The sequence below is a fragment of the Olea europaea genome, unplaced genomic scaffold (genome assembly GCF_002742605.1).
Source record: "Olea europaea var. sylvestris unplaced genomic scaffold, O_europaea_v1 scaffold555, whole genome shotgun sequence".
NCBI classification, from domain to species: Eukaryota; Viridiplantae; Streptophyta; class Magnoliopsida; order Lamiales; family Oleaceae; genus Olea; species Olea europaea.
The window spans coordinates 104,688-130,370 of record NW_019263883.1 but is presented as its reverse complement, the minus strand read 5'-3'; the positions used below and the strand labels follow the sequence as shown (position 1 = coordinate 130,370).

Sequence of the window (25,683 nt, the reverse complement as noted above, 5' to 3'; positions counted from 1 at the left end):
ACTTCTTCCTCAGGTATGCAATGATGAACAATTTGATCAGCTCCTCGCCTATATAGAAAGGGATCCTCCCAAAAATAATACTTCAGTTCAACGAATTTTTTTTTCTTCTAGTGACTTGAGTAATTTGGCAGAACAATAGACCTAGCTAAGTAGTTAATTATGTCAGCATACCAAGGTTAATTATGTCAGCATACCAAGGTGCCTCTCCCACACCAAAAAGCTGTTCATCTGGGAAGACTTCATTGATTTCCACGGTCTCTATCTGCTCTGTGGTCTCGGGTCGAGACAAGTGGTCTGCTACCACGTTTTCACTACCCTTCTTATCTTTGATTTCCAGATCAAACTCTTGAAGCAGCAGTATCCAACGAATGAGACGTGGCTTGGCATCCTTCTTTTCCATTAAGTACTTGAAGGCATCATGATCTGTGTAATCGATGACCTTTGACCCTACAAGATATGATCGAAATTTGTCAAAGGCGTAGACTATAGCAAGGAGCTCTTTCTCTGTAGTGGCATAATTTAATTGAGCGTCGTTCAAGGTCTTGTATAATAGATTACGTGAAATATCTTATTTCTTCGTTGTCCCAATATGGCCCCAAGAGTAAAATCAATGGCGTCCCATATTAATTCAAATGGTAGGTTCCAATCCAGTGTGATGATCACGGGTGCTGAAATCAACTTCTCTTTCAAGGTATTAAAAGCCATCAAACACTCATCTGTGAACTCAAATGTGGATTCCTTCATCAACAAACAACACAATGGTTTAGTAATTTTTGAGAAATCCTTTATGAACCTTCTGTAGAATCAGGCATGCCCAAGGAAGCTACGAACACCTTTCACTGATGTTGGTGGCGGTAATTTCTCAATCACCTGAATCTTTGCTCTGTCCACCTCAATACCCTTTGCTGAGATTCTGTGTTCTAACACGATACCCTCTTGTACCATAAAGTGACATTTCTTCCAATTCAATACCAAGTTGGTCTCCGTACACCGCTGTAACATAAGACTCAGATGCTCCAAACATTTATCAAACGAAGACCCAAACACTAAGAAGTCGTACATGAATACTTCGATGAAAATGATCCTTTTGGGTAGTAGCGTTTAGTTTGCGATAATCGATGCAAACTTTCCATTCAGTCACTGTTCTTGTAGGAATCAACTCATTTTTCTCATTCTATACTACTGTGATACCTCACTTCTCTGGAACAACCTACACTGGATTGATCCATGAACTATCTGATATTGGGTAGATGATGTCTGTATCAAGCAACTTCAATACCTCAGCCTTAATCACTTCCTTCATGTTTGGATTCAATCTCCGCTGACCATCAATGTTTGGCTTGAAATTTTCCTCCATGAGTATTTTGTGCATACGTAGCGACAGGCTGATCCCCTTAATATCTGCAATTGACCATCCAACGGCTATTTTATTCTCCTTCAGCACCCGAAGTAGTCTCTCTTCCTCCACTTCACTAACAGTATTTGAAATAATAATCGGGAGTGTAGAAGACTCCCCCAAGTAAGTTTATAAAATGTATGGTGGAAATTGTTTGAGTTCCAACTTGGGAGATTGCTGAATAGATGTCACTGACTTTGTAGTCCTAGTTCCCAGTTCTTCAAAGTGACGCTTGCGCATGTATGGTGGATTAGTTTCCAAAAATCGTGCACATGTTTCAATCTCACTTGAATTAGTGTGAGTGGATTGAGAACGTGCAATGCATGCCTCGTATGCATCGAAAGGATAATGTAGCCAAAATGTATCTTGAATTATTCTCTAGAATGTAAGAAATAAGTCATCAACACTTACACAATCATTGGCCACTAATTGCGGAAGAAAATTAATGCATATAAACCAATCAAATTATCCAAACAAGTCTTTATATTAAATTCATGAAATATGGAATTAAAATAACAAACAATGGTTCATTAATCACCTAGTAATTGAAAATCTAGTTTAGCATAGTGGGGAATAAAGAAAAACAATAATTAAAACAAAGGAAGAACATCATCCAATTGATTCTTGAAGTGAAATCTTGAATCTTGAAGTGGATTGCCTTGTTTTTACCTTGTTCTTCCTCTCCAAATCCTCCAAAATTGTGTATATTCCCCCCCCCCCTCTTTATGTTTCAAGGTCGTCTGGTATTTATTGGAGGCGGAATTAGGTCAAGGAAGTCGCCCAAAACCTTACTAAATCGTGATTGAGTCGAATAAGGAAACTTGAGATTTTGTCACATTTTTATACCATACGACCGCATGGTATAAAGCCATGCTACCACATGGTTCAGAGTTTTAGCTCAAATTTTTCCCTGTACTGCCTTGTGCGACCGCAAGGAATTATAACCATGCGGCCGCATGGTTATAGAAATTTTTTCGTCGAACATCTTTTAGTATTTTGGTCATAACCTTCTCTCTTGATCTCCAATTGAAGTGATTCAAAGTACACTGGGAAGAAAACTCAAAGATATACACTTTTGATAGAAATAGGCTTCTTCAAATTCTGATGTTTACTATGCCAAAAATGGATCTCAATTAGAGACTAAAAATCACGAGCATAACTTTTTCGCCTGAAAGTTGATACTTGATAATACTTCGACCATATTTCACCTCTTGACTCCTTTCCTCATCCGATTGACCTCTAACACTCTTGAATCTTCATTCCATTTCCCGTCTCATCTATGGATTATTTGCAACTTGGTCCCCGAATTATCACTTTGCTCCATTTTAGTCTTTTTTCGACTCTTTTCTTCTGAATTTCACCATGTTCATCGGTGTTCCCTACAATTCACAAATATAACGAGATTAAGTCACAATTCAATCATTTTGCTCATTATTAAGTCATGTTTGTGACCTAAATAAGTGTGCAAAAATACATTTATCAAACTCCCCAAACTTGAACTGTTGTTTGTCCTCAAACAAGATAGTGACTTAATTCTAAACAAACATGACTTAATACCCTGCTGTGGCTCAGGATTGGACTAAGTATTTGACTTTATGAAAATTTATCAGTGCAAAAATAACACCAACCTTTACCTGTTAAATGTAAATTGACGTGTGTGTGTGTGAATTCATGCCAACATATCAGGTTCATGCTGAATTTGAGTCCCGACCCCAAGTGGTCAAATGTATCCTTACTCACTCGAGAGATACACAATCCCCCAAACTTATTCTTTTCACTCAATTATCCCGGGATTGTGTTTTAAAATTAAGAATTTACATAGATGTAGTCCTTACCCTCTTGTAGTTTGGATTGATCTCACTATCACAAGTTTACATGTCAACAAGTGAAGACTCTCCTAAGTTTGATTGCTTCGACACTCAAGATTAAACTAGGTTACTTGCCTCGCCTTAAAGGTATAGTTTCTTCAACCAAATGTCAAAGGCTTTTCTTCATGTTATTGCCTCTCTTTTGTTTTTCTCGCTTTTCTCTAATTTTTCTAAATTTTTTTTAATACCATTATCATCTTCTCATTTGCTTTCTATGTAACCCCTTTAGCGAGCTTTAGGCCGGTTACTCTCAGGCCAGTTGACCTTAGGGAACCAGATTTTGAAATATCCTTATAGACTTACTTACTCGGGTCATAAAGGCATGAAAAGAAGTGTCTTATTCTCATAAATTAATTTTATGCCCTTATTGTTCTAGACATTTAGTTTCCAAAACCAACCCCTAATTTAAGATTTTCACCTAATCTTCACCTCACTGGTTTATGCAATCCGCACAATAAAATTTCATGCACGGAGCCCCCGCTTATCTCAATGTTCCCTATAATAGCTCAACCAATTCCAAACTGCCTTAAGGTGGTTTACGTGTTAATTCAATAGAGGGTTATCATTCTTTTCCTACTTTATGCTCAAAATCCAGTCATTCACCTAACATGCCAAGCATGAATAACGTGCATAGATAATGTCAAGTATTGCATCACAAGTATTGGTTAATCTATTCAGCACTATATCCAAAGTTTATGAATTATACCAGTCCAATAATCACATCATAGCTGGCAAGGCTATCAAGCCCACACAAGCATGCAAGAATGGAAATACAACAAACTGAATAAAAGGCAAAGAACTTTTTTTTTAAAATCCTCGACAGGCACACGAATTGCAGCAATTAAACATAGTTATTAATGAATATAGCCAAAATGACAAAATTATGTTCGTGTCCAAGATTATGTCACCCACCCCCAAACATAGATAATACATTGTCCTCAATGTGAAGATGAAATAAAAGTGTAAACAGACATAATTGAAGGACAATAATAAATTTAAGCGCAAGATAGAGTACAAGTACTCCCCTGATCAAGATGGATGTGGTTAATGAAAATTAGGACCAGCAATACCGTCTCTTAGTGGTGGAGCTGTGACGTTCTTTTTTACGGCATCCTGTAAAAGTGTAAAGTATGCGTATTAGTCCACCTGCTATAAACAGATGCAACTGAGATAAGAAATTACCTACGTAGTGCACAAATCCCCCAAACTTGCTTTAATGTGCACATTGTTGGTGTGCAGAATGCATAATTTATGTCTTAACATAGGGTTTATATCACAAAAATATGAATTACCAACGAAACTTCACTCAAAACATGCACTTTGTTCAATTTAATACATGACTGACTAAAATAGGACTTCAACCTCATGACTCGTGCTCGGTGCATTGGAACTCATGTGGACCATGCCTAGACGCTTTGTGATAGGGATGTATGATCGATGACCTAAAATTATTGATAATGCAAGAAAAATGAAAATTTCCTAAACTATTGCAAAACGAAGTAAATGAAAGGATAGAAACATTGGGTTACCTCCCAACCAGCGCTATTTTATAGTTGATAGCTCGACTTTTGGCACAGGTATTTTATGGGACTTTAAATATGGCTTGGGAGGTCCTGCATAGTTTGATCAATATGGTCTTGTTCCGTACTGCAGTTATCCTCTAAATTTCATCCCTGTCTTTCTCCAAGTGATTTGTCATTCTCTCCTCATCCGTATGAAATCCCACATTGAATGTCTTAATCTCCTTTGAATCGATAAGAACGGATGGAGAGTGTACTATACAGGCCTCATGAATGTTTGGCTGTTTCTTCAACTCAAAATTATAGGAGATTCCTATGTCAAGTACTTCAATCTGGAAACAACTTTCAGGCTCGTTGGGGTATTTCATTGCCTTGAAAACATTAAAAGAGACTTGTTCCTCCCCCAGCCTCAGAGTTAATTATCCTTGCTGCACATCTATGAGGGCTCTTGCAGTAGCTAAAAATGGTCGTCCCAATATGATAGGCACGTCCTTGTCTTCTTCCATATCCAAAATAAGAAAATCCGATGGGAATATGAGTTTATCCACTTTGACCAATACATCTTCAATAATTCCTCGTAGATGTGTAAGTGATCGATCAGCTAGCTGTAGAGTTACTGTGGTTGCCTTAGGCTCTCCCAATCCTAGTTTCCTGAAAATAGAGAGTGGCATCAAGTTAATACTCACACCTAGATCACATAATGCTTTATCAAAATAAAAATCACCAATTGTGCAAGGTATAGTGAAACTCCCTGAATCTTTCAGTTTTGGTAGGAGCTTTTTCTGGATTCTAGCACTGCATTCCTCCGTAAGCATTACTGTCTCATGGTCTCCTAGCTTCCTTTTGTTTGATAGGATGTCTTTCAGGAATTTTGCATAGCTAGGCATCTGAACCAGTGCTTCAGCGAATGGGATGTTGATATGGAGCTTCTTGAAGACCTCGAGAAACTTCTTGTATTGCTGTTTCATCTTTTGCTTCTTCAGCCTCTGTAGGAACGATATGGGTGGTTCATAGGGGTTCACAGCTACAGTTTCTTTATCCCTTGAGTTTCCTTTATTTGCTCTCGGTGTTGGCTCTTTTGTCTGCTCTTTTTGCTCCAAAATCTCTTCTACTTCAGGAGACATCTCTTCTTTGTTTGCCATGGGATTATTCACTTGTCTCTCAGGTAATTCCACTCTACTTCTCATTGTTATAGCCTTTGCATGCTCTTTCGGATTGACTTCTGTGTTACTTGACAGGCTGCTGGATGCTCTACCTGTTAATGCAACTGCCATCTGTCCCATCCGAGTTTCCAAATTCTTAATGGCTGCATTCTAGTTCTGAAGAGTGGCTTCTGTCTTCTTCATGAATTGGTTGTTCGCCTCCATATATTGGTTGGTCTGTTCCATGAATTTGCCGAACATTTCTTCCAATTGAGGCTTCTTCTCTTGTTGTTGATATTGCCCCTGTGGCCTCTTTTGATTTTGGTTGCTCCAAGAAAAGTTGGGTTGCTTTTTCCAGCTTGGGTTGAAGGTCTCTCCATACACATTATTCTGCTGGCGTTGTCCCCATTGAGCAAAATCTACTTGCTCTTTTCCTTGTGCCAAAATTGGGCATTCTGCTGTCACATGCTCAGCTCCACATTCCTCACAATTTGCCTTCTTTGTCTGCGCTGCGTTAGCTAACTGGGTAATGTGTTCCATCTTGTGAAATAAGGAATCAATCTTAGCAGATAACACTGAATATGCATCCACTTCATAAACTCCTGGTGTCTTCTTTGGTACTGCTCGTTCCATGCTCCACATTGCTGAGGTTGTAGCCATTGTCTCATATAATTTCAATGCTTCATCAATTGTTTTTGTGGACAATGACCCATTAGCTGAAGAGTCGACCATGCTCTTGAAAGCTGGAAGTAGCCTTGCATAGAAATATTGGACCTGAAGTCCCTTGCTTATCCCGTGGTACGGACACTTCCTTAGTAGATTTTTGAATCTGTTCCAAGCCTCATCAAAATTCTCAGATTCACCTTGCCTAAAGATAGATATGTCGTGCTTTAGCTTTGCTATCTTGGCCTGTGGGAAGAACTTAGTACAGAACTTCTGAGCTAGGTCATTCCAGGTAGTAATGCTAGCTATCAGCTGAGAATCAAGCCATTCAATCGCCTTGTCCCTTAAAGTATGTGGAAACAGTCTTAATCTTATGACGTCGTCAGAGATTCCTTGATATCTGAAGTACTGGCACATCTCTAAGAAGCGCGAGACGTGCGTGTGCGGATTCTCTTCAGTTCTTCCATAAAACTGATGTCCGTTCTGGAACTGTTGTATCACATTTGTCTTCAACTGGAAATTTGGCTGCCCGAACGGTGGATATACAATGCTGGACTGGCTTTGAATGATTTGAGGGGTCATGAACTCTCCAACAAGCATGTTTCCTTTGTCTTCTTCCCCTCTTTCATTGGCTTGTACAACAGGATTGTGTTGTACGTTCTCCATCTGATTTCTCGCTGCTCTGTTTTCTCTCTACCTTCTTCTAAAGCTTCGTTCAATCTCTGGGTCGGCTGGGAGTAGATCTCCTTCAACTGATCTTGGCATGCACTTCTGCAATAGAATTCAATTTAAAGACTTAAGTAACTAAAATATGCACTTATGTAATAAAACTAACTAGCAATAAAATAAAATGAACTAAAATAAATTAAAAATAAAAAGTTCGAATTAATGCTAAATTGAATAAAATTAAACGAATACTCAATCCCCGGCAACGGCGCCAAAAACTTGTTCACGAAATAATTCTTTCGTTTTAAAACTACCGCAAGTGTACGGTTCGTAACAAGTAATAAAGTGGATTTTAAAAAGTCCGAATATCATCCATCAGAGATTGAGTAGTTCAATTCTATATAATCTAACCTTAACCGAATCTAATTGAGTGAAAATATGGTCTAAATGCAAAAAGCCCTAATTTCAATTAGGAAACCCTAATTTCAACTAAAAACCCTAATTTCTCAATTAGAAACCCTAATTTCGAAAGTTTTCTAATTAAACGACTCAAATACTCAAGTAAATGAAATTATGCAAATTCAAAAGCTAATTTATGGAAATGAATCAAACTAAAGTCACTAGGATCACGAATCCCCAATTGAAGTTATGAAAACCCTAATTTCATAAAATTAATGACTCAATGGAAATTTACCAATTCAATGTTCCTAATTTTATCCAATATATTCTCTCGATATATATTAGACCTATTCTTGCACACCACCAGCCTATATCTCTATGGATGATGCAAATATATAAGAATGCATGTGATTTTGTGAACAATTAAAGAATTGCATAAAGCATAGGGGTATATCTCTATCCTCTATCGAACTCTATATTAATTTACACCTTATCGAACCTATTCCACTTCTCTCGAATGTAAGAAATAAGTCATCAACACTTACACAATCATTGGCCACTAATTGTGGAAGAAAATTAATGCATATAAACCAATCAAATTATCCAAACAAGTCTTTATATTAAATTCATGAAATATGGAATTAAAATAACAAACAATGATTCATCGATCACTTAGTAATTGAAAATCTAGCCTAGCATAATGGGAAATAAAGAAAAACAATAATTAAAACCAAGGAAGAACATCATCCAATTGATTCTTAAAGTGAAATCTTGAATCTTGAAGTGGATTGCCTTGTTTTTACCTTGTTCCTCCTCTCCAAATCCTTCAAAATTGTGTATATCCCCCCCTCTTTATGTTTCAAGGTCATCTGGTATTTATTGGAGGCGGAATTAGGTCAAGGAAGTCGCCCAAAACCTTACTAAATCGTGTTTGAGTCGAATAAGGAAACCTGAGATTTCGTCACATTTTTATACCATGCGACTGCATGGTATAAAGCCATGCAACCGCATGGTTCAGAAGTTTCAGCCCAGAATTTTCCCTGTACTGCCTTGTACGACCGCAAGGAATTATAACCATGCGGCCGCATGGTTATAGAAATTTTTCCGTCGGACAGTGTTTAGTATTTTGGTCATAACTTTCTTTTTCGATCTCTGATTGAAGTGATTCAAAGTACATTGGGAAGAAAACTCAAAGATATACACTTTTGATGGAAATAGGCTTCCTCAAATTCTGATGTTTACTATGCCCAAAATGGATCTCAAGTAGAGACTAAAAATCACGAGCATAACTTTTTCGCCTGAAAGTTGATACTTGATAATACTTCGACCATGTTTCACCTCTTGACTCCTTTCCTCATCCGATTGACCTCTAACACTCTTGAATCTTCATTCCATTTCCCATCTTATCTATGAATTATTTGCAACTTGGTCCCCGAATTATCACTTTGCTCCATTTTAGTCTTTTTTCGACTCATTTCTTCTGAATTTCACCATGTTCATCGATGTTCCCTACAATTCACAAATATAACGAGATTAAGTCACAATTCAATCATTTTGCTCATTATTAAGTCATGTTTGTGACCTAAATAAGTGTGCAAAAACACACTTATCATGGAATATCATTACCTTCCTCCATGTCCAAAATAAGAAAATCTGCTGGAAATATAAACTTTCCTACTTTTACCAACACGTCTTCAATGATCCCTCTTGGATGTGTAAGGGATCGATCTGCTAATTGTAGGGTCACTTTTGTGGCTTTAGCTTCTTCCAAATCGAGTTTCCTAAAAATAGAGAGAGTCGTCAAATTAATACTTGCACCTAAATCACACAAAGCCTTATCAAAATGACAATTTCCAATAGTGCAAGGTACAGTAAAACTCCTTGGATTCTTTAGTTTTGGAGGTAGCTTTTTCTGGATTCTGGCACTGCATTCCTCAGTTAGCATCGCTGTTTCATTTACTTCTATCTTTCACTTGTTAGAGAGGATATCCTTTAGGAATTTCACATAACTCGGCATCTAAACAATTGCCTCAGCAAATAGAATGTTGATGTGTAGTTTCTTGAATACTTCAAGAAATTTACTATCTTGCTGATCCAATTTGTGTTTTTTCAACCTCTGTGGGAATGGAATAGCTGGCTTATGAGGGTTGATAGAATTGGTAGCTGTAACTCGTGATGTATTGGAACTCTTCTTAGCAACATCTTCTGTTGTTTGTTTAGTCTGTTCCACAATCTCGTCCTCTGAAGTAGGTGCTGATTCCTTGCTAACTACCGGTCTTTTACATGTATCTCCGATAGTTGTACTTCACTTTTGATTGTTATAGCTTTTGCGTGCTCCTTAGGATTGATTTTAGTGTTGCTGGGTAGGTTTCCTAGCGTTTTACCTGTTATGGAGATTGTCATCTGTCCCATTTGCGTCTCCAGATTTTTTATTGCAGCACTTTGATCTTGGAGAGCTGCGTCCATCTTTCTCATAAACTGGTTGTTAACCTCCATGTACTGATTAGTCGTTGCCATGAACTTCTCAAACATCTCTTCCAATGGTGGCTTTTTATCCTGCTGCTGAAATTGACCTTTTGGTCTGTTTTGATTCTAGTTACTCCATGAGTAGTTTGGGTATTTTCTCCAGCCCTAATTGAAGGTTTCCAAATGTGGATTATTCTGTTGGCGTTGACCTCATTGCACAAAATCTACATGTTCAATCCCCTATGTGAGAATTGGACCGTTGACAGTATTGTGGTCTGCTCCACATTCTTCACAGTTTGACTTCTTGACTTGTTTTGCATTGGCGGTCTATGAAATGCTCTCAACCTTATGGAACAAGGAGTCTATCTTTGCAGATGATGCTGAGTATGTATCTATTTCATAAACCCCCCAGCATTATCTTCTGAACCACTCGATTTGTAGACCACATGGTTGAAGTTGTAGCCATTCTCTCAAACAGTTCCCATGCTCCGTCAATTGTTCTCGTGAAGATTGACCCGTCGGATGATGAATCCACCATGCTCTTGAATGATGGAAGTATTCCAGTGTAGAAAAATCGAATTTGTGTCTTATTATCAAAGTCATGCTGAGGACACTTCCTTAACATATTTTTGAAGCGATTCCAAGCCTCTTCAAATGATTCAGACTCACCTTGGTTGAATATAGATATGTCATACCGCATTTTTGCTACCTTAGCTAGCGAGAAGAACTTGGTGTAGAATTTTTGGGCTAGCTCGTTCCAAGTGGTGATGCTTGCAACAGGAAGTGAATCCAACCATTCAAGTGCTTTATCTCGCAGAGTGTGTGGAAACAATCGTAGTCTTATAGCATCATCTGAGATACCCTGGTACCTAAAGTGTTGGCACATGTCCAGAAATCGGGATATATGTGTATGTGGATTCTCATTAGCCATCTCGTGGTATTGATGCCCATTCTAAAACAGTTGAATTACATATGTTTTCAGCTGGAAGTTCGGTAGCCCAAATGGAGGATACACAATACTAGATTGACTATGGACCACCAATGGTGCCATGAAGTCCCCAAGTATCATATTCCCTTCATCTTCAGCCCCCGCGCCTTCGTTGAGTTGAATCACCGGATGATTTTGCTCGTTAGCCATCTATTGTTGCTGTTTTTGGTCTTTTTGAATTTGTTGTGCCGCTCTTGCTTCTCTTTGACTGTGACGAAATGTACGTTCGATCTCTGGATCAATGGGAACCAAATCTCGATCAGGTGCTCTTTGCATACAAGCCTTGAGATAGTAAAAAAATAGCACAAAATTAAATTAAAGTAGACAATAAACTAAGTCTAGTAAGCTAACTACTACTAATCTAGGTAAGATCGAATTAGTATCACAATAGATAAAATTAAACTAAATTTTAATCCCCAGTAACGGTGCCAAAAACTTGTTCATAAAATTATTTCTTTCGATTTAGAACCCACCGCAAGTGTACGGTTCGTTAACAAGTAGTAGAATGGATTATGAGTCAAAGTATCGATCCCACAATGATTGAATCAGTTTAAATTAACTTATTATGACCTTAACCGAAACACGAAAGTAAGATGTATGTATTGTGATTTAATTAAGGATGAAGTGAACTATGATGCAATTATGAGTGAGAAACTTATACTAAATGCAAAATGACCTGGATGCAATCTACGATAATTTATAGAAATTAATGAATTACTAACGCACTAGGATCATGAATTCCCAAGCAACACCCGTTCAACATTCAATTATGCAAATTTGACACACATTCCTACAATTGATGAATCAATATTCCTATCTTAATTTAGCAATCTCTCTAGAGCAATACTAAGCCTACCCCAATATGTGATTCGACTATATCTCTACGACGAATACTAACATACAGGAATGCATGTAATTTCATGAATATTCAACAATTCACACGAGGCATAGAGGTATATTTCTATCCCCTATCAGATCCTATGATGATTTATACCATGTCGGGCCTATTTTCCTTCTCTCGAATGCATAAAACAGGCCACCAAAATCATATAATTACGTGCACAGTGATAATACGAAGATAATAGCGTATAAATCATTCAATTCCGGAACATTTGCTTAAATATGTCAAATCTCCAAATTAAAAATCAAAACTCGTATTGCAAGGTTCATCTATCTCCTATTACATGAAAAATCTAGCCTAATATGTTAAAAAGAAGAAAATACAAAAATAGTTAAAAAAACGTCATCACCAGAATCAAGTTTCAATCAATTCTTCAATTGGCGTGATATTTTCCTCTTGTTCTCCCTTCGTTTTCTCCTTCAAAATCTTCCTTTTTCTTGTAAAATCGGCGTCCCCTTCGTTTTGGTCGAGTTTTCATTTATATACGACCCCAAAAATTTTGTTTCCATAAGAGTTTCGGCAAAATAAGGAAACTGCAGATTCGGCCTTCGAACTACTCTATGCGACCGCGTAGTACATTTCTATGCGGTCGCATAGAGTAAATTTTTTTGAGAAATTATTCTCTGTCTGCCTTTATGCGACCGCATAGAGTGCTGCCAACTATGCAAAAATTCAATTTTGGTCCTTGAACTTTCATTTTCTTCATTTTAGTCCCTTTGCAATTCCTTCTTCTTCCAATCATCTTGTATCGCGTTCGAGTTCATACTTAGCATATATGCATTCATGGATTGCTTTTTAGTTCAACTCTGAATATTTGCATCCTTAGTCCCTGAACTATCACTTTGCTCCATTTTAGTCATTTTTCGGCTCTTTTCTCCTGAATTCCACCAATTCCATAGAAACACTTACATTGCATGAATTCGAAAAGATCAAGTCATAATTTAAACATTTTGCTCGTAATTAAGTCATGTTTGTGATCTAAATAAGTTTGCAAAAACACACTTATTAGCCATCTAGCCAAAATAATGCAATCTAACATCAGTGATGTTAGAGTGCCAGCTTAGGTATTCGCATTTGATTTGTTTAATTAAATGAATCACGTGACATTGCATTTAAATGAATTTATCATTTAATGATATGCAGTTATCATCTATATGGGCACTTGATACCAGTGATTCAGAATAGCATTACTCTTGAATATATGATATGTATGCGTTCAATCAATAGTCACCTACATCTACACTAGCATTGCATTAACTGTGTTTGTAGGAATGATGATCTTGGAATTTGTACACTTACTTTGACTCAAATATTTTAACCGGGAGTTGGACCATCTCCAATTGTACACCAAAAATAGGAAACAATGTAATAATTAATATGAGGCCTTCAACTTTGCCATGATTTGTTAGTGTTTCCATCTTATATAAAACTAACGAACTTGTTTCCATAATCACCAGTTAGCACCAACAAATGCCATTTATTTATAATAATCCCCATGAAATTATTTTTCTTCAACTGAAGTCCTCTTTTCACTTTGAATTGACCAAATATTTTCTTGACTTTGACTATAATGTGTGGGGTGTGACAATTATGCTGGCACAATTTATTTTGGACTTCATTACTCTTCTAATGCTATTGTTCTCAATGCATATTGTGACTCTAATTGGGTTGGAAATCCAAATGACAGGAAAAGCACCAGTGGCTATGATATTTTCTTGGAACAAAACTCCATTTCGTGGACAGCGAAGAAACAAAACATCGTGTCCCGTTCAAGTAGAGAAGCAGAGTATCAACGCATGGCATTGGCAATTGCAGAGATGTAATTTATTCAAATGCTCTTCCAAGAATTGTAGGTTTTCTTGTATACTGGTCTAGTTTTGTGGTATGATAACATTAGTGCTACTGCATTAGCTTCAAATCACGCGTTTCATGTTCGGACAAAACATATTGATGTTGATTACCACTTTATCCAAGAAAAAGTTGTTAATGGTGACTTTCAAGTTAAACACATTGCTACACATGATCAAATAGTAGATTTGTTTACCAAAGAACAATCTGCTGCCAGATTTCAATTCTTACATAACAAACTGAAGGTGTGTTTGCTTCCCATCAATTTGCAGAGTTGGTGTTAAAGTATTCCCACGTGAACTCAATCTTGAGGTCGAGAATGAAGGAACAAAAGCCAACTAAACATCTGTAGAATTATCTCAACCTCCTGTTGGCTGAGTTCAAATCAGTAAACATTGTAATCAATAAAGTTGTAGTATATCTTTGACAGTCTCCTATCTTTGGTAGTCTTCTGTTGCTATTGTATTTCCTTTATAGTCTCCTATTATGACTACATTCAGTTATTGTAAATCATTATATAAAGGTGATTAATGAATGCATTTGGTAAGTAAGCCAGACAACTCAAAATTTGCTATACTTTTCTGTTCTCATTTTATAAATCTTACATATGCTTGTAATGGTGGTGTATGCTTTTGGGTACCAGCAAGCGATGGCATCTATTTTCTGATTCATGATGGGCGATATCAAATGGACATCCATCTTACGGGATATAACGCTTCTTCCAAAATGAATATAGCAGTCGGACGAACCAATGCTTAGCTATACTATTCTAGAACAGAGGCTATTGAATACTAAATATCAAACACGAAAATCAAAAATAATTTAGAAATTATTTTGACAGAATTCGAAGAAAGAAAGAGTTAGAAATCCAAAGATGATAATGATTTTCAAAAGTTTTGTTATCTCTTTGAAATCTTGTAATTTAAGTTGATGAAAATCTAAATCCAGATGTTTATTTTGTGATTTAATCCAGATGTTTATTTTGTGATTTAGTTAGGTAAACGAACCAGCTGTGCCATGTATATAGTGTATATGTAATAAAAAAATAAGGTCAATATACTTCAATTTGTTTTCATGTGATAGACTCATTATTGCATACATTTAGAATCAAATTTTGAATTACGACAATATCTATTTTGAATTTTTGGTAGTACATTAATTTTCACATCAATCATGCTATATGTACATTTTGTTTGACATCATTTTTGACATTGTATCATGTGTCGTAACATGAGTAGACAGTTTTAAAATGAAACACACTTTCCCATCCATTTCAATTTGAAAATCAATGGAGTGTCAACCACAAGTAGCTTATTTCTTTTCGCATTGAATTTGACCACCAAACTAGTGATTGAATTTTTGTTACCCATTGAATATAGAATGATTCTATTTAGCACAAATGGTATTAGAGCACAAATTTAGGTATTTACACTTAATTGATTTGATTAAATGAATTACGTAACATTGCATTTAAATGAATTTATCATTTAATTACATTGTAGTTACCATCTAAACTGGTGTTTGATATCAATGATTCTTGATGGTAGTACTCTTGAATAGATATGATATGCATTCAATCAACAGCCAACTAGAGCTTTGCATTAATTGTGTTTGTAGTAATGATGATCTTGGAAATTGTACACCTACTTTGAATCAATTAAATATTTTAATTGGGAGCTGGACCATTTCCAGTGGTACATCAAATTTGGTATAAAATTTGGTGTAACTATTGTCCCATTTTGCCCTCCATTTCTTTTACACCAAATTTTGTTCCATTTATATCCTTATTTTTTGGTGTAGAATTTGCTGTTAAAAGCATTTTCAATGATTTGGTGTAACCATTGGAAAGGTTACACCAAATTGCACAAAATTTTGTGTAGAAGTTACACAAAATTTGATGTAATCATTGGAGATGCTCTTTCATACTTATCTAGTACTATACTTCATTCATATTAAATTATTAGTATACTCTTTTCTATGTTTAATTTTAATTTTGTAGGTCAAGTCCCATACTTTAAGACGAGTAAGGCGAAAATGAATGGATTTTGACGCTAAAAGGACCAATAGATGGAATATTCGTGTAATAGGACTTGGACACGAGGAAAGGTCGCTAAAATAATGAAGAAGAAATTCAAATGAAACGACGTGCTTCAAAGAAACAATAAAGATTTAAAGTGGAGGATCAAATATCGAAAGGCCGAAGAAGTAAAATGAAAAACCTATGCACAGAGTACGTAAAGAAAGTGGAGCACAAAGTTTGATACAAAGATCTTCACAGGAAAATATTACACCATTGGAAATAATTGAATTTGCCATACAAAGTTGTGGATCAAAAATTAAGTGCATTTGAATTTACGTCGCCAGAGAGATTAGAGTTTGTGCATACACGCCATGCAAGTAGGAAATGGGGCAAAAATTTTAGGCTAGCTACAAGGCTTAACCACTAGGGGTGGCACGACTGTTCCATCCCTTGGCACATAATGCCACCACATCTCAACTTTTAGGTTAGTTTTGGAAAATTAATTTTCGTTGAAATAATGTATCTTGGACTCATTTTTAGGGCTTTCTGAGACATTTGTATATATCCAAAGCCTCACAACTCCTAATATAACAACTCGAAATATTGTGCTTAGGTTAGATGAAGCTTGGGAAAAACATGCTGAAGAAGGCCAGATACAAAATATAGCAACCCAAACTTATTATTATTATTATTATTATTTGCAAAGTAAGATAGTGCATTTGATCTATGACTTTATCCAGTATTTTACACCTGCAAGTAGAATATTGAAATATTGAGTTACTTCCGCAACAACTTTGCTTCTCTCACTTAATTTCATTATATTTTCATTAAAAATTAAGATCACGTGTAGTGCCACTGTACACTTGAACATCATGGCCTCTTCTTATTCCCCAAAGGATAAATTATTAAGTTTGGAATCACTATCAAATACCACACATAAAAAGCTTGTTTACCATATGTAACTCTGGTGTTTCAATGGAAGGAATATTAAATTGATGTTTCATGTGCTCAAAGGTGTATATGATTTTCATTGGCTTGAACCTTTCCATCTTCGACGCAAGATTGATTGAATACGCAATTGGTAAAATGTTAGATAATCCATGTTGGGGATCACGTCCATGGAAATATCCAACAGAGCAAAAAGGTTTTATATAGGTAATGCACCAGAAATAGATGAAGACACAACAAGTCAAACGGATTGTTTAATGGAATTTTTGAACTGAACTTAACTAGCAGGAGAAGAGAAGTCACACTGGTGTTTAATAAACAAGAGTTTTTTTAATTTCTTCATGTTAAAAGAATCTGCCTGACTTGAAGATGATAATGAAGATTATATGCCTCATGCATTACACAATAATTAAAGACTAAATAAATATTAGGCACTGAAATAAAGGCAAGAATCTAAAAGGCCAAAGCATCCAAGAAGCCAAGTTCTAAGCATCATACTCTACTATATCAGAAGAATTCATTCCTGAATTTGGCAGAAACAGCAAATGGGAAGCCAACAAGTCAGGGAAGATCCCATTGAAGACATCGGCCTTATTGAGATCACTAGGCAGGCAAAGACGGCAAGCAATAGGATTGATTTTCTATAGAACCTCCATTGGTTCAATTCTATGGGAGGTTAATATATTGTATTTGTGTGCATGAAAGCGATCTTCAGTAAGAATATCCCAAACAAGATCACCCACCACAAACAAAGATTGGCATGAGACTTATCGACATGATCTTTAAATTTTGCAGTAAATGCCCAAGATTGGGGAGAGTTATCTGATGAACATCCGTAAGGGAAGCGAACAAAATCAGCCGCTGTATTATGAATGTCTTGTGGCTAGGTAGAGACAGACACAAGGTAGCACGCTATAAACTTCCTAAAAAAGACTGAAATGTGTGCTTTGATTAGCAGAATGATTATGGGCAAAACTATACTTAATAAAGCTGGAGATCCCACAATTTAATGTTGTCAGTATCACTCCTACCCCACCCCCACCCCCAACACAACAACAAAAAACAAATCTAGCAACACCACGTCACATCGAAGGTTAAAATATCTAGCAGAAAGAAGCCCAAGAGTACGGTCCCAGCTAACACATCCTTCATTATACAAATCAGACAAAAGTTTGAGCTAGAGACTACAGTCGGGAACACTCATCTATACACCATGAAACGGAAATCCACCATCTATAATGAACCCTCCAGCACGGCCAAATGAAATGGAATCCAGAAACCTTGCAAAAATGTAAATCAAACATATATATAAATCAAGAAAGTATCAAAACCAGGTACTTAAACATGCATTTCAGTAACAAGGAGCACGCACCGACTAAGGGCATCTGCTACAAATAAGAGGGCAACGTAGCATATCAAGCAGAAATTACAACTTAAACTGGTGATGTATTTGAGAGCTTCATGGCCCCTATAAAGAATAAAATCTCGTAAAACCAATAGTATCTCCAACGTTTTACTGCTTGAACAACAATTTAAAACTCAAGATATGTGTTGTACCTCGACCTTGCCTTGGAGACGTTCTGCCTCATTTTTTAAAATAACTTCGATGCCAATATGTGAAGTATCAATTTTTAGCTCACAAGACTACTCAAAATGTAGAAAAACCAAAATAGGGGCATTGGTTAATTTTTATTTGATGGCACAAAAGGCTTTGCTGGCTAAACATGTCCAATGAAAGTACATTCCTCAATACAATCTGTAATGGGAGCCATCAGCCATGATAGTTAAAAGTGTAGAATAGATTGTAACGACCCGAACTTGAGCCCAAACAATTAAATCATGCGTACTATATGCTTTAGGAGAGCATGTGTCCATCTTATCTATTATGGATTTCTATCGTGTTTTCCTGAATTTAGGCTGAAGACCCTATCTTATGAGATTTTTAAATTGAATTCTAGTACAAATGATTTCTCCCCTTACTAAAAATGTAGAATTAATTTATGTAAAGACAATGTATTTAAATTACAATGATAAATGAATGGAATGTGGCCTACTGTTGGTATATCTAGTCCCAGATAAAAAAACCAATCAAATCAGAACAAAAGATCATGAGAATTTTTCGCCCTTGAGCCTGGATGTTTACCCACAAAGGACTAATCACCACTTTGAATGTCCACCTAAGTGGTTAGTACTCTAATCAATTTGAATCCAGCAAAATAATCAATATACAAGTATCAGAGACTCAAGAATCCCACGACTCGAAGTCCTCAGCCTCAAACTCTCACTTTTCTCTCTTTACAATTACACAAAGTAACTAAGTGTTACTGCTCACCAAAGAACAAGAAAATCACAATCATGCTGTAATCTACACTAGACATCACAAAGAATATCCAGAACTCAAAAGATTACAGAGAGTTTTCATAGAGAAAACTACAAAGCCGAAGAGAGAGTAGACCTTAGAATTATCTCAAACTCATACAAATGAATGAGAGATTGGGGAATTTAAAAGGTCATAATGCATCCAAAGGTTAAGCCATCACCAAGTGTCATCATCTCAGCCATTTAACTCTAATAAACTAAAATCGTGTTTAAGTAATGCGAGAATGCACACAGAAAGGCTAACCGGGTCACATTCCACCATAATGGGCCAAGTATACAAATTATTGGGCTTTGCATCATTGGACAATTATAAGATGTTAAGCACATATTTAACAACATACCACTTCCTTGGGCAAATTCTTTCTATACCTCTGGCCAACAATTCACCTTGTCCTCAAGGTGAAAGTTGGGAAAAGTCATTGCAGCATCACATGGTTTTGGATTAACTGGAGTGGGCATAGTGACTGAAGAGGGCTTATTACAACCTAGTCATTCTCTTTGAATTCAATACCATCAATTTTTCCAACCTCTTTGTTGATAACAAAACACGTGCCTGTCGAAAGGAAGTATTAATGTCTTCCACAATTATCTAATCAATTGTGCAGCTTTATCCTGAGAAAATCAGCCCTTTTGGATGTAGCCCATGAATAAAATTCTCTTCCACATTCTTTTTCTATGACTCCTTCTTCTCCAAAGCTTTAACTATCTTCAATGCCACTGCCCTTCTGTCATATGGTCCCATGTCTCCTTTTCCTTCCTCTGTTGTTCTTGATTCTCATTTGTTCATCATAACATCTATTTTGTCCGACACATCATGCACTTTGTGAAAATCAGATCTCATTCCCTTTATCTGTGACTGCAATTCAATTTGGATTTCCTCCCTCCTTTCCTGTCCAGTGGACCTTCAAATTTTTTTCCTTATCAACCCTAATTTTCAAATAATTCTTGATACCAATTGGTAGGAACTTGATTTATATGTAATTAAATTTGCAATTGAAGAGGACAAATTGTATTTTTATAAATATATTTCCTGCTAAATGAAAGAGAAAAGAATTACAATTGTTGCCCATCTTTCGAGGGGATGCTTCTCTCCCACATTTGCATCCTAATTTCTATCGTCCTACTCAGTTCTCCCTTCTCCTTATTTATATGTTTTGTATTACTACTTAATTCATTTCCTTACTGTAAATGTAAGGACAATGTATGATTTGATTTCTCTCCCTTACTACAAACCAAAGAAATGCATATAAAGACAATGTATTTAAATGATTGTGAGCATGTACTCAGTTGGATAAATACATATTACAGTCCAAGCAAAGATTTCATGCCACATGAACTTGATATCTGAAAAATATTTGAATGTTTGTTGGTTTTTTCTTTCTAGAAAGATGAAAAGTAGTGTGTTGAAACATTTTAGTAAACATCCTGATTCAACTGTTGTAATTGTTAAGATGTCTACGGTAAGTATGTGAAAATGCTATTTAAAATCCGAATTGACTTGAGCAGACCAAACAAACCATAAAGAATGATAATAATGATTTGGTTGCTTCGTGCATTGAGAGCAGACCAATTTTAGGGCTCCACAGTGTCAAGTATGCTTAATGGTACTCAATAAAATTCGATGCCTTTCATCAATGAAAGATATTCTCTCAGTATATAATACCAAAACCAAAACCAAAATCAAAAATCAAAACTAAATATGATGACTATCAATTACAATATTAGTGGCTATCAATTATAATATTCATTAATGGTGACCTATTAAATATGAAGATTGATGCTTTACATTTTTTCCTCATATTCATGAACTGGTGACGATGACAATGCTATTGCCCACTAAGAGAGACCTAAATCACAGTAAGCAACTACTGAAAATAGTAACTGCAAGTGACCAAGGACAACAAATAGTGCAGTTACAACAACAAACTACCCAAACACTACTCGAAGAACACTTCGAAACCACTTTAGAGAGCTCACCCCTTACAAAAGAATTTTCAAAAGAAATTCACGAAATGTGCTGACACATGCAATGAGCTCTATTAGTTAGGAAAACTCAATCGAATACATAATTTGTGTTCCAACAAAACTTCTAATAGCCAAAACATCGACAAAAAATTCGACAATATATCGCTAGCCAATATGCTGCAGTTGAAAGAAATCGCACAAAACAACCTACACCAAAAACTCAAAGTAATCCTTCTTCGAGAATCCAAAACTCTAGCTCATCGGCTAGGCAACCAAAAATCAACGATCTGCATACACTCACTCTCTTTCCCTTTTTTTTTTTCTTTATAAACAGCAGCCCAAATTAATAGCCCAACACAAATATCCCAGAAACCAACAGCGAAAATAAATCCCAAAATAAATAGCCCAATATTACAACCACCTATTGTATCGGGAAAAATTCATAAGCAAGAGTTTAAGCATCACACATTCCAATATCAAGAAAATAAGTTTCAAACTTCAAAAATTAGATTTTAATTAAAATTTATTTATAATTTAATTAATTAAATAAATAAATTTAGGTCACAAATCTATACAATTTGATCACAAATTAACGATTTAGTTATTCACATATTATTTTTTGATCACAAATTAGAAATTGCATGTTACAACTTATTTTATGGTTACAATTCAAAAATTTTATAGATCATAGTTTATTCATCGGTCACAAATTAAAAAGATTATAAGTCACGATTTATTTATTGGTCACGAATCACAAATATTATAAGTTACAGCTTATCATACAATCACAAATTATTAAATAATCAGTCACAGATTAACAATTTTTTAGATCACATATTATTTTTTGATCACAAAGTTTTTTTTATTGATCACAGGTTAACCAATTTAATGGCCAAAATAACTTGTGAGCACCACCACCAACACGACCACCGCCATCAATCCACAACCACACCACAATCATCCACGGTCCGAGCAGCAAAACCATTATCTCAAATACCACAACTACCATCATCACCAGCACTACCAACAAGATCCAACAAAGCTATCGCCACCCAAACACCACATCCACGAGCTCCACCACCACCACCGTCCCCACCCACCAATTGAAAACACACAAAAAATTGTGAACCACCTGCGACAACAAACACCGCACTACAACACCGCAATCTCAGGCAACATCAACCACTACCATCCAAACACTACAAAAAAATAGATCCAGATCTTTCCAAACTAGAGCCATGCACCATTGACGACGAACGACATTGAAGAACATCACCACTATTCCAACGAATCGCCACCTACACCACCCCCACCTAACCATATCTGCAAGCATCGCAACAACTCCAACGAACCACCAACACCATCACAACCACACATTATTGACTTCCATACACAAAAATCACACAGATCAGCAAACGTATACCTTAGATCACCACTTCCACTACCTGCACCAACAACCATCATCACCACCACCACACTGTCACCATTATACCATAGCCACTACACCCATGAAAATTTCCCAAACTAGTTGCCGCTGCTACCACTGCATTCCATTGGTTTAAAACCTGATCTAAGAAATAAGGAAGAACTATGCACAGAGTGGTTCTGGTGTCAAACGAGGGAAAAAAAGAGATGGAACATTGAAGAGAAAAAGAGCGAGAGGGAATGAGTGAATGTGAGGTGATTTTTAGGGTATGTATGAAAATTGGGAATTAATTTTATTAATAATATTAAATTAACATCTGATTTTTGTATAAACAAACTTTAGATTTGATTTTTGAAATTAGATCTTGAAATATATGAGTAATTTCCACTATTATATTTCAATCTGATAAGTGTACAATATATCATAATTTTCCCCTCTTAATTGTTGCATTTGTGTGATTATTTGATACTAAAATGCACTCATTATACTTATGCTTTGATTAGGTCATATTTTGGTAAAAAGTGTGAAATTTAGAAGAAAAGATCAAAAAAGGATCAAAATGGAAGAAAGTGAAAGTTCAGGGACCAAGTTGCAAATAATCTAAAGATAAGATGGGCAATGAAATGATGATTTGAGAAATCTAGGAGTTCATTGGGTCCAAGTAGAAGTTAAAAGAAGTTAAATATGACCATAATATATCCACAAATCAAATTCCAACCGTATAAAGATTTTTAAAATTTTCAGCCGGAGATTGAAATCAACTTTTGACCCAGTAAATATCAGAATTTGGAAAAAGCTATTTCTAACAAAATTTAGTGTTAGCTTTCTAAATCACTTTGAATTATCTTAATTGGACATTGTGAGAGAAAGTTATGATCAAAATACTAAAAGTAGTCGTGTAGAATATTTTAGTCGAAAATTTAGTTTCCTTATTCGGTTCAACCTCTTCTCGAAACAACTTGGCACACGATTTTAAGCCCTAGACTGGATAGAACACATCTCTTCTTCACATCTATAACAATTCTCTCATCTTAGGCTAAAGAATTCGATAGAGAACTAAATTCCTAGGTGAAGCTTCGAAGGAATTCATTGGACTTGGTGACTTCACATCATTTATTCATGCAAATTGGTATTTTTACTGTTAAACACTTATAGATCTAGACTTTCTTTTATGAATTTACTTTGGAATTGATTTAACTTTTACTAGATTCTTCATAGATTTATGAATTTACTTTGGAATTGATTTAACTTTTACTAGATTCTTCATAGATTCAATCATGTTTCTCTATTGTGGAATTGAACAAATTGTTGAATTTCAATTTCAATCAACTTTATCGGTGGATTATTTATTGCCTTATGCGTTGTGTATATGGTCGATTCTTAATCTTAGTCCAAAAAACATGTGAGTGAATGGTTTACAAAAGCCTAGACCCTAGGATTACTATTGAAATTTGATTGATCTTCATTGTTAAATCTTCCGGTTAGAGAGTTGGGATGGAAACCTCTAATTGAGCAAAAAGCCATGAATTATTGATGTTGATGATCCAATCCAATTGAAGGAATTCAGATGCTTCAATAATCTCGCATATTAATAATTAAATGTCATCCAATTGATATATTATTTTCATATAATTCATGAAATCCTAGTTCGATAAATTCTTTAAACAATTCGTCCATCTCCATGGAATCGACACCACAAAGCTGTACTACAACTACAGCGTTATTCTTTGGGCGTAATCAAATTTGGCGTCGTTGTCGAGAAGACGGTACAAATAATCAAAGGATCTTCGAGCAAAAGGGTGACTTTATTCCTCTTTTATATTTTTTAATTAGCTTAATACTATTAGTTTTTATTCTGTTATTTCTCACAAAATTTCATATTTTTTTTTTTTGCTTTATGAATAGAGATCGAAACGAGCGGGGACGATTAATTGCAAGACCGCAACCAGTGTTTGAATCTCTTCTTAACCCTCTCTTTGATACTGAATCTATTGGCACACACATCATATTATACAACATAATGACTGATGGTGAACACGAAGAGGTACCAACTAGGACCTTGCATGATTATCTTCACCTCACACGTGCATCTACCCCATCATGCATTATATTTTTACATAATTTGCCACGTTTGGATCTTAAATCGGTACTTCTTTCCACCTTTCATGGTCTTGAAAATGAAAACTCATTCGTGCATATTAGGGAATTTGAAGAGGTCGTTGTAACTTTCCACAATCAACGTGGTACAATGGATGTAGTCAGGCTTAAATTTTTCCCATTTTCTCTTAAAGAAAGAGTAAAGATCTGGCCGTATTCATTGCGACCACGTTCGATTGGGACTTGGCCTGAAATGACTCAAGTATTCTTTGGCAAGTGCTTTTCCCACCACAAAACAACTGCATTGAAAAATCAAATCTCTTCTTTTTTCTCAAAAGGAGAGTGCAATTTTATATCAAGCGTGGGAAAGGTACAAAGAATTGTAAGCCCTCTGCCCCTACCACGGTTATGAAAGTTGGTACATTGTAAGTTATTTTTATGAGAGATTATTACCTAGAGAGCGTTAATTTGTTGAAATAATGTGTAATGGTGAATTTTTGCAAAACGATTCAGATGAGGCTATAGACTACTTAGATGACTTAGCCGAGAAAGCCCATACCTGAACTGGATCTAGTACCACTGAGAGTACTAATAGGTCACGACCCACTGAAAACCCGAATAGCACAGGTATTTATCATCTTGGGGGAAAGATAACCTTAGAGCAAAGGTAGAAACCCTCACTAGAGAACTTGAAAACCTGCGTGCTAAGGATTCAAAAATTACTTGATCTGTTTCCCATATTAAGTCTTTAGAGCCTTGTTTTATGTGTGGAGAGAGTGATCACCCAGCACAGGAGTGTGCCACTTATGTTGAGATGAGGGAACTTTATGAGGAATACTGTAATGCTCTAGGCGTATATCAAAAGCTCTATATTCCTTACCTTGAGACTTACAATCCAGGGTGGCAGAAACACCCCAACTTCAGTTGAAAGTCTGAAAACCAACAACCTGCCCAATCCAATAGAGCTTACAATATACCCCCACATCAACCC

General features: G+C 36.0%; 2 protein-coding genes across 2 annotated transcripts; both read right to left on the bottom strand.

The window, feature by feature from the left end:
• Positions 1–4,924: 4,924 nt before the first annotated feature.
• Positions 4,925–7,006, bottom strand: LOC111389057. Its single transcript, XM_023013912.1, has 5 exons — positions 6,790–7,006; positions 6,350–6,606; positions 5,781–6,058; positions 5,345–5,624; positions 4,925–5,155 (listed from the first exon to the last, which is right to left on the bottom strand). Exons 1-5 carry the CDS (start codon positions 7,004–7,006, stop codon positions 4,925–4,927), a joined length of 1,263 nt encoding a protein of 420 aa, XP_022869680.1.
• A 2,665-nt stretch (positions 7,007–9,671) lies between these two features.
• On the bottom strand, positions 9,672–10,186 carry LOC111389056. Its single transcript, XM_023013911.1, has 2 exons — positions 10,039–10,186; positions 9,672–9,922 (listed from the first exon to the last, which is right to left on the bottom strand). The coding sequence occupies exons 1-2, from the start codon at positions 10,184–10,186 to the stop codon at positions 9,672–9,674; spliced, it is 399 nt and encodes a 132-aa protein (XP_022869679.1).
• Between the last annotated feature and the right edge of the window lie 15,497 nt (positions 10,187–25,683).